This window comes from Anarhichas minor, unplaced genomic scaffold (genome assembly GCF_050575085.1).
Source record: "Anarhichas minor isolate MPS153535 unplaced genomic scaffold, ASM5057508v1 ptg000003l, whole genome shotgun sequence".
NCBI lineage: Eukaryota > Metazoa > Chordata > Actinopteri > Perciformes > Anarhichadidae > Anarhichas > Anarhichas minor.
Window position 1 is genome coordinate 14,104,909 of NW_027466449.1, and position 9,011 is coordinate 14,113,919.

At 41.6% G+C, this 9,011-nt stretch overlaps 1 protein-coding gene and 1 pseudogene across 1 annotated transcript; one reads left to right on the forward strand and one right to left on the reverse strand.

Annotated features, from left to right (window-relative positions):
• Nucleotides 1-1,197: 1,197 nt before the first annotated feature.
• On the forward strand, nucleotides 1,198-4,294 carry LOC142950172 (acidic mammalian chitinase-like; annotated as a pseudogene).
• A 733-nt stretch (nucleotides 4,295-5,027) lies between these two features.
• Nucleotides 5,028-7,687, reverse strand: slc60a1b (solute carrier family 60 member 1b). Its single transcript, XM_076102776.1, has 10 exons — nucleotides 7,458-7,687; nucleotides 7,151-7,349; nucleotides 6,760-6,996; nucleotides 6,477-6,636; nucleotides 6,200-6,315; nucleotides 5,889-6,062; nucleotides 5,650-5,797; nucleotides 5,485-5,555; nucleotides 5,227-5,347; nucleotides 5,028-5,122 (listed from the first exon to the last, which is right to left on the reverse strand). Exons 1-10 carry the CDS (start codon nucleotides 7,685-7,687, stop codon nucleotides 5,028-5,030), a joined length of 1,551 nt encoding a protein of 516 aa, XP_075958891.1.
• Between the last annotated feature and the right edge of the window lie 1,324 nt (nucleotides 7,688-9,011).

Below are 9,011 nucleotides of genomic sequence, written 5' to 3' on the forward strand. Positions count from 1 at the left end.
CTATATGCATAGGATCGTTTTATCTGAACCAAATAACCTCCACCACTTATTCTTAAACTCATTTTAAGTTTGTGAATTTTCAGGCTGCTATTTAATGAGGTCACAGTGACAGCATTCTTTTCTTTTCAACTGAGCAGATGTATAATTCAAGTACATTCATGATATGTGACAGATTAGCCTTTGATTTGCACCTCGGGGAAAATATATTAAACTTTCCTAAGATGATGAAGTGACCTTGAATTGGATTGTTTTTCACTTTAAGTGAGACAATCAGTCGGTAAATGAACCACTTTCAGTCCCCACAACATTTGTTTCGACGCCTTTTTTATTTTTGACACGCCATGTTTGTTTTGGAAAAGCAAATGGCATTACTTCTGTCTCTAAGCTTCGGCTCAGCCAAGGTGTTTTCCCACTGACACCAGCATATCTTTTTTAAGTATTACATAAACTGTTAAAGATAAAGAAGGCTGCATTGTAAAGGAATTGAAATGATTAGATAAGTTCTCCATTTTCTATGTGAATGCTTTTGATTATAATGCAAATCCCTCTTCATGACATATCATGATCCTCTTTTCAGCGTGATTAGAGTTGTCAAACATATTTATCATCACATATCTGCAGTCTAAGTAGTTTTACAAAGGCAATTTTGCCCTGGTGCTTAAGCGAGTTGACTTCTAATGCTTTATGTCACCGCTGAACGGAGACGGGGAATTTACTGCGTGACATGAAAGGCATATTTGATAAGATATCATATATTCAAGCACTGTAGTCAAATTAATAAACATCTGTCTTTCCTCTTGTTTAGCTGTGCATGCATAGATAATCCCTTGAAAACATTTACATGTTTTTCTCTCTGATATGAGATACGAATATGTATTGTCAAGTCAGGCATAATTGGTGAAATGTAATTATCTTCATCCCAACCAAACATTTGTGACAAATTCTTCAATGTTTAGATCAAGCCAGAACCTTATTTTCTGCATTGTATTTGCTTTTTTGGATTATGCTTGTTTTGGATAAATGAGTCCTTCACACAAGGAGAAAGTGGGCCTGTGGAGACCATGCCTGAAAGTGTGATAAGTAATCACATATTACTCCCTAAGTGAGCACGTTTGTCCCAACGTGAGCAACGCAGATGTCCCAATTTGGTTACATTTGAGCAAACTTGGAGTGTATAAAAGTGAGTACACCTGTTAGATGACCTCCTTGTACAAGGTAGTCATGGGCAAAGTACTGTTTGTGACGGGTAAGTCAGTGCTGCATTATGTGCACATGGTCTCCTTGTAATTGCTAGTTCCAGGATTTGTACAAACACTATATTGCAGCCATCTGGAGAGGAACATTTTGAGCACTATTATGAAATGTATTTTTACTGAAAGATAACATGTGACTTATAGTCATACAGCTCTGGCCCTGCTGCAGCTTGGTAAGCCGTCTATGAATATGGGATACAGTGTGCATGTTTAATTTCCTTTTTTTTCCGGTCATAAATTGCGCTACCGTAGGTGTTTGGTCGTTAATAATAAACTTCTTTTGAACCAAAGGCTCATCTTTCATACTGTCACGCTACTTCACAAACTGGGCACAGTACAGACCACCTCTAACCATATTCATGCCCAATGACATCGACCCATGCCTGTGTACCCATCTTCTGTATGCCTTCGCCACCATAAAGAACAACCAACTGGCCACCTATGAGTGGAATGATGTGGAGCTTTACAGTCAGTTCAACGCCCTGAAGAACAAGTGAGTTACTGTCTCCTCTTGTATAAAAGGGAAAAAAAACAATTCAGTTTCACTAATAACGCACAGTTAGGAAAGAAGGTGTGTTTTTAGTTGTCGTTGCATTGTAAAATGTCTGATTCCTTTGGCAGGAATGGCAACCTGAAGACTCTTCTCTCTGTCGGAGGATGGAACTTTGGCTCTACAGGGTGAGATGATCTACAGATATCGGCAGACTTGGCTCTCTAAATGGTGGAAATCTTCTGATTTAATACATTTATTTCTGTTCCCACATTAGATTTTCACAAATGGTTTTGAGCCCTACCAACCGTCAGACTTTCATCACCTCAGTCATTTCATTCCTGAGGAAGTATGAGTTTGATGGGCTTGACGTTGACTGGGAGTATCCAGCCAACAGAGGAGGATCCCCTCAGGAGAAGCAGTACTCCTCTGTTTTCCTGGAGGTTGGTTAATTGCTCAGTTTCAGGTTTATTTTTTCACCCAATGCAATTTGAATAATTCCATACCTGATAGCAAATCTAACTGCTCAAGCTTGTCTCAAATGTTTTGGGCCAGGATAAATCCCTGTGGGGCTTCCACTGCGCCCTGTGCTGAATAAAATATACATAAAAGCAACAAACGGACAACCTGACCATTTTACAAATCACGGATTCTGAATTGTGGAGTTCAGTTAATACTAAATATTTTATATCTGTTGACATTCAACAGGAGATGAGAGCCGCCTTTGAGAGTGAGGCCAAGCAGAGCAACAAGGCTCGTCTTCTGATGTCTGCTGCTGTGGCGGCTGGAAAGAGCAACATTGATTATACTTATCAGATTCCCAAGCTTGGCAAGTAAGCACTCAAAGCAATATTTGTGCTGTGTCCAATCTGATCCACAGCAACATTAATGAGTCACAGTGGAACGGAACAACTCTAATTCTCAACCTTTTTAATTTAAATCATCAATGTAACCTTGTTAAATGTCGCCTCTGTGTTGTCCACACCCAGGGCCCTGGACATGATCAACGTCATGACATACGACTTCCATGGCTCCTGGGACCCCATGACTGCCGAGTGCAGTCCCCTGTTTAATTAAAGGCCGAGAGGACCAGGGTGGTTTCATCTATTTCAATGTGGTGAGTACTTGAACATCCTCACAACTAAATTCACCAAAACTGGGCTTGTGTAAAGAAAGAATACACCCGCAATCTGCAAGCTTTATCTGCAAATATACATTTTTCCAGTTCCAGAGCCATGTATATTTCCCTTTTCTTTGTCCCAGGACTATGCCATGAACTACTGGAAGAGCCAGGGAGCCCCGGCTGAGAAGCTGATTGTTGGTTTCCCTACATATGGCAATACATTCACTCTTAGGAACTCTGCTAACCATGGTGTTGGAGCCTCCATTGCCCGTGCTGGAACTCCTGGAAAATACACACAAGAGGCTGGAGAGCTCGCTTACTTTGAGGTGCGCTTTCTTATTATTGCATTAAAGTCATAGAGAATAAGCTTGAATGTTGATGGCGGTTCAGTGTTAGTTAATATTCTTCTGTAATGCTTGATGACAGAGCAGGTTGGTTTTTCACAGTGTTAAACACTCGAGGCTGTCATTAATGCACTGCTTTGTGAAATTACAGATCTGCGGCTTTTTGAAAGATGGAGCTACTGAGGTTTGGAACCAGGCCCAGGATGAGCCATATGCCTATAAGGGAAACCAGTGGGTGGGCTATGACAACATGAAGAGCTTCCAGATCAAGGTAACAGAGCTGCACAGAATACTTGTTCTACTGTTTGACAGGCCAATCTGTTTGCTGCAGTTAATTAGCTCTGAGCTAAAAATGTTCCCCACTCTGCATAAACTGTTGAGATTAAATAATATAAAATGTGAAAGTTTTCCCTCTGTGCCACTGCATAATGTGACAGGAGCAAATGTGTTAAAATACGACTATTTGATCCCCTGTTTTCTGTATGTCGGGTCCTGCTGCAGTTACTACAAGTAACAAAATGCTTTTTTACAATGCCCCCCTCTGGCTGTCTGTAGGTTGACTGGGTGAAAAAGAGTAACTTTGGAGGCGCCATGGTGTGGACCCTTGACATGGACGACTACATGGGCACTTCCTGTAACCAGGGAAAATACCCACTGATTAATGTTCTCAAAAAGGGCCTTAATCTAGAACAAGCATGTAAGAAATGTAATACTTTTATCATTGGTGATCAATGTATAACACGATGAGAAATATGTATTATATTAAATCATTGATTTGTTGTGTTCTTCAGCCTGCGCCCCTCCTGCCACTCCCCTTCCTCCAATTGCAGGAGTGAGCGGGACAACCGGAGGCAGCTCTGGAGGAGGCTCCAGCGGCGGCTCCAGTGGCGGTAGCTCCTCTAGTGGGAACTCGGGCACCAGCGGCATGAACAGCGGGTTCTGCGCTGGAAAGAGCAGTGGCATCTACCCCGACCCAACAAACAAGAACCAATTCTACAACTGCAGCAACGGCAAGACCTACTTTGAGAACTGTGCTGCTGGTCTGGTCTTTGACACCTCCTGTTCTTGTTGCAACTGGGCCTAGAGCTGAAGTTATAGATTGACTTAACTGTTCAAAGGCTGGATGACTCTTTTTTACATTTGTTCTTCATTCTCAGAGGCCAATTTCTTTAAGTACAAAGTCCTTCCCTCTGCATTGGATGTTTAACAGTGTAAAACCTGAGGCTGTCCTCTTGACTAGTTCATTCTGAAAGCAAAGAAAATAAACATTTGAATCATTGCATGTGTGTTTTCTTTGTTGTTACTTATAAAATGCGGTGTCAGAACTGTCTCTGTATCGGTCAAACCCACACTATGTTCACCATATCAGTATAATTGTTTAATACACATGTTATATAGTAATCCATGTACATATGCCAAAAGATATGCAAACACACAACAATATGAAAACAAAAGATTACAATTAAAACGACAAACAGAAAACAATTGAAACTGAAAAAAAGTATTTAAAAGTATGCTACAGATAATCACAATCCTTGTATTGAAGATTTCAAACCCTGATGAAATACAAAACACAACAATCCACAATTTGATAAACACTGTCTTAGATTGACAGAATAAAAATGAAAGAGTTTGAACTATAACCTCTAACAGTAGCACACCATCTACTTGGCAAACATGTGTCATTTCCAGCACAACAACAATAACACAGTTTTTTTTTTTGGTCGGCTTTGGTAAAACATCCTTGAAGATAAATTGTTGTAATACTTCATCTCCTACAGTAGCCACTAAAGGACAAAACACAGCTGCTTCCCCTCTCAGCTGCTCTCTGGCTCAGCTTTCTGCTCTGTTTGGGCCGATCCATTCTGCTCTGCTGCTGGTTCCTCCACCATGGCTGACTTTTTCGTCGTTCCTGTTGGGATGCAGAGGGAGTATGAGTGGGGGATGATGAGTGTGAAATGAATGAAAAACAAACCAGAGACAGCAGTGTGTGAGGGCGCTTGGCTGATATTGCACCTGTGAGGTAATTTCTGTGCATTCGATGGAACAGCAGGAGACCAATGAAGAAGATAAAACCAAAGCAGGCGATTATCATTCCGCACAGCAGGAAGCTGTAGCTGCCTTTAGTCTGGATAATCTGGGGATGAGACAGAGACAAGAAACTGCTCAACACAAATCCAAAATCTCTGCGGGGCTTGTTTTTGCAATTATAAACCTATTTCTCAACTGCGCACACTATTTTTCTACAATAATGGAGATACTCATCAGACTTACTGAGCCAACCAGAACCTGCATCACCATCTCTCCCATCCCTGCACTTGTCACCAGCACTGACGTTGCACATCCTGCAAAAAAAAGGAATGCACGGTTTATTTCCTCTCCTTGCTTTGATTCCATATTTTGTGTTGTAATTATTGTGCTGTAAACACATCACTATACCCTGATAATCAAGGATGTCTTCAGTATAGGCGAGCATACAGGGGAATATGCTACTGAGGAAAAGCCCACATAAAAAGGTCCCGACAAAAAGAAAGGTGGTGCTGGTGTAGAAAATAAGCAGCATCAAGACAGTAACAATGGCACCTGCCTAAAAAGAAGAGCGAGACATATCAGTTAGGTTAAGTTTCTTTGTGCATGTCCCATCTACAACGGCACTCTGGATGTTTTCTAGGCCTTACCAGGTTGAACATGAGCAGTTTCACAGGCTGGAAACGGTACGAAAGCGGAATGGACAAAAGACGGCCGGCAGTGATCGCTGCCCAAAAGATACTGGCCAGGTAACCAGCTGTCTTATTTGGCAATGACATAGGTGGTCTCACACCGTAAGTGTAGACAAAGCCGGCATATGCACCCTGGAAAGAAAAGGCAGATTCTGTCATCTGCTATGCTTTCTGACGTTTATGTGGTTTTCATATGCGTTCCTAACATTTTATGTTGAACATAGTAAGTGAAGTGCACGTCACATTATTTATCTGCACCCCTCACTCACCACAATGCCATCGGTCATGAAGAGCACCATCCCACCGAGGATATGAATCATAAAGAAGGATACCGGCAGCCCGCGCAGGTTATCATTCTGACAGCAGCTAAAGATATTCCCATGACCTGTAACAGAGCGCGAGGGTCACACAGATTGTAGCACACAAAATGGCATTTATTGTGATTTTTATTTTTTCAGTCTAAGCCGACTGAAAATCTGCTGAAGAATGTATGACTCATCCTAAAATACGAGTCCTGTGTATAAAGCACTTCTTCCATGTCTTTACCTCCAGCTGCATGTTCCTTCTGCTCCACTTCTGAGCCCTCGGCCCCCTGCTGGTTCTCCATTGCTAGTTCATCTTTGTCCAGAAGACGAGGTGTGCCGGGGCAACATAGGATAAGTTGCTCCCAATACATCAGGAACAGGACTGCAAGGGGCACGGGCAGCTGAGGGTGCATAATGAATATTTTTTGCCATTAACTAACCATTAACTAAAAATATCAGATTAAGAAAAAAAGAGTATTTCTTCTCTTGCACATCTACTACTGTAAATCTGTCCAACATCTCACATTGATCAGCGCCATGATCCAGAAAGCATAGTGCACATTCGACTCCCCTCCCTCGTGGGGCAGGGAGCTCTCGTTTATGTTGTGCGCTGCAATCGGACTGTTTCTCAGCAGGTTCCTGTGATGAAGCACGATCTCAGTCTCATTCCCTGTGTGATTCCCACAGCCCGTCTCGGAGAGGAAAGGATCTGCAATCAGTGGGCTCACTAGGGCTCCGAACCCAATGAAGAAATGAAGAGCCTGTGAAAATGTAGAAGAGAAAAGCCAGAAATGTGACTTACTGTGTTTTTTATTATACAATTGGCTCATAAAAGTTCTATTAATTATTCACCAAATGCAAATGCTATCATGTCAGATTCCTACAGGTGAGGTACAGGTACTACTACTTATTCACCTGCAAGAAAACAGCCGAATCCCTCTGGTAGATGGTCACCAGTTGGATGTTAGCGATGGTGTCAATAATGCCCATCGCAAACCCAGACACGGCCATGGCGATGGCAAGCAGGAGAACATTATTGCACAGAGGGATGATGGCAAATATTACAGAGATGGTGAGAGTAGAGACAAATAAGGCAGCTAGAGCGCTGAACAACCTTTAAACAAGAGAAGAGACATCAAGGTTATAATGGCAGTGAATTGTTTCCAGATTATTCGTGCACACCGAACACCTGCAAAGCAGAGTCTGGGGGAGGGATACTCACGTCCTCTTGAAAATACCACCAATAGAGCTGCCAATCAACAAGCAGAACTGCTGGGCAAAGAATACCCAGGTAATCTGACTAAGTGTGGAGTTTGTTTGACATTGCAAGTCCAAAATTGTGGGTCCAAGGAAAGCAATGCAGAGTCCAAAGCTGAAGAAAACACTCCAATAGGTCAGTGTGTGATGGGCATTCCTTTTGAATAGAGTCACGATCCGCTCATCCACAAACATCTTGACCACAGCAAAGATAGATGTAGCTCAGTGAAACAGACTGACAGGGATTTTACTCACGACCAAGTATCACACTCTCAATATGTGAAGATGTGTGGATGGTTTTTTTGTCGGAAAATGAGTTTCTGGATCTCTTTTAAAGCTTTTAGCGCCCTCCTCTTTGGATTGCTTAACTGAAAAGGATGTCCTTTTTAGTTAATGGGTGAAGTGGAGATTCTTCCAACAATAATATGACTTATGAATTGTGTTAATGATTAGCAATGAATAAGAGTCTGTGTTGAAATGCTAGCAGAAAAATGTGCATTTAAATGTCAGGGCACTTCCAACCATATCACTGGAAAATGTATCATCAAGGAAGCAATGACACACAGGTTTTCTACCTTGACTATCTTGCGGTACTTATTGCTAAATATTACATAACGTGTTCATCTGTGACTGAGACATCATTTAATTATTTATTGTGATGAAACACACACCTCTTTCTTCTCAAGCAATCTTGTCTATGTTTAAATTATTTTCAAAGACCTTTGTTCAATATGCTGCTGAATATATCCAATATCCAGTCTATTACATGTATCCACAATGTTTCTAATTATTTATCCTCTCTTACATTACATTACATTACAGTCATTTTATCCAAAACGACTTACAATTCAGATTCTATCACATTTCTACACCGTGGGCACAGCTACGGGAGCAATTTTGAGGGTGCTGGGGATCGAACCACCGAAGGACGGCCCTGTTCTCCACTGAGCCACAGTCCCTACCCTAAAGTGGCTCTTTATAGCCACTGTGGCGATGTGGCTCTATGGATGCCGATGCCGACCTTGTCGGTCAATGCAATTCTTTGATCCAGACTGACTAACAACTATGGACTACCATGACATTTGGTACAGATATTCATGGTACCCAGATGATACTAAACTAAGGCTTTGAACTTGGTAAACAACATACATGCCAAAAATCAACGTGTTAGCATTGTCATAATGTTGGCACACTGTCTTTATATATGGCATTTGGTGATGTATTGTAGACTGAGGTCTGAACTGAACTGAATACTGGTTTGAGGTTTTAATAATAATTGTTATCAAATTTAATCGTGCATCTTCTTCTTGTTCTCATTTTTTTTTTCTTGCTGGCATGTGTGTGTGTGTGTGTGTCCGTCTAAAGTTCAGGAAGGCCACTCAGGATGGACAATATGTGCAACATGACACTACAATGTTTAGCTTGACCCCATTTGAGGACGGATGTCAACCTGCGAAGGAACTGGCAGATACTGTACATCTCAAGGCTATCGCATAATTTAGATATTTGGAATTCTTGC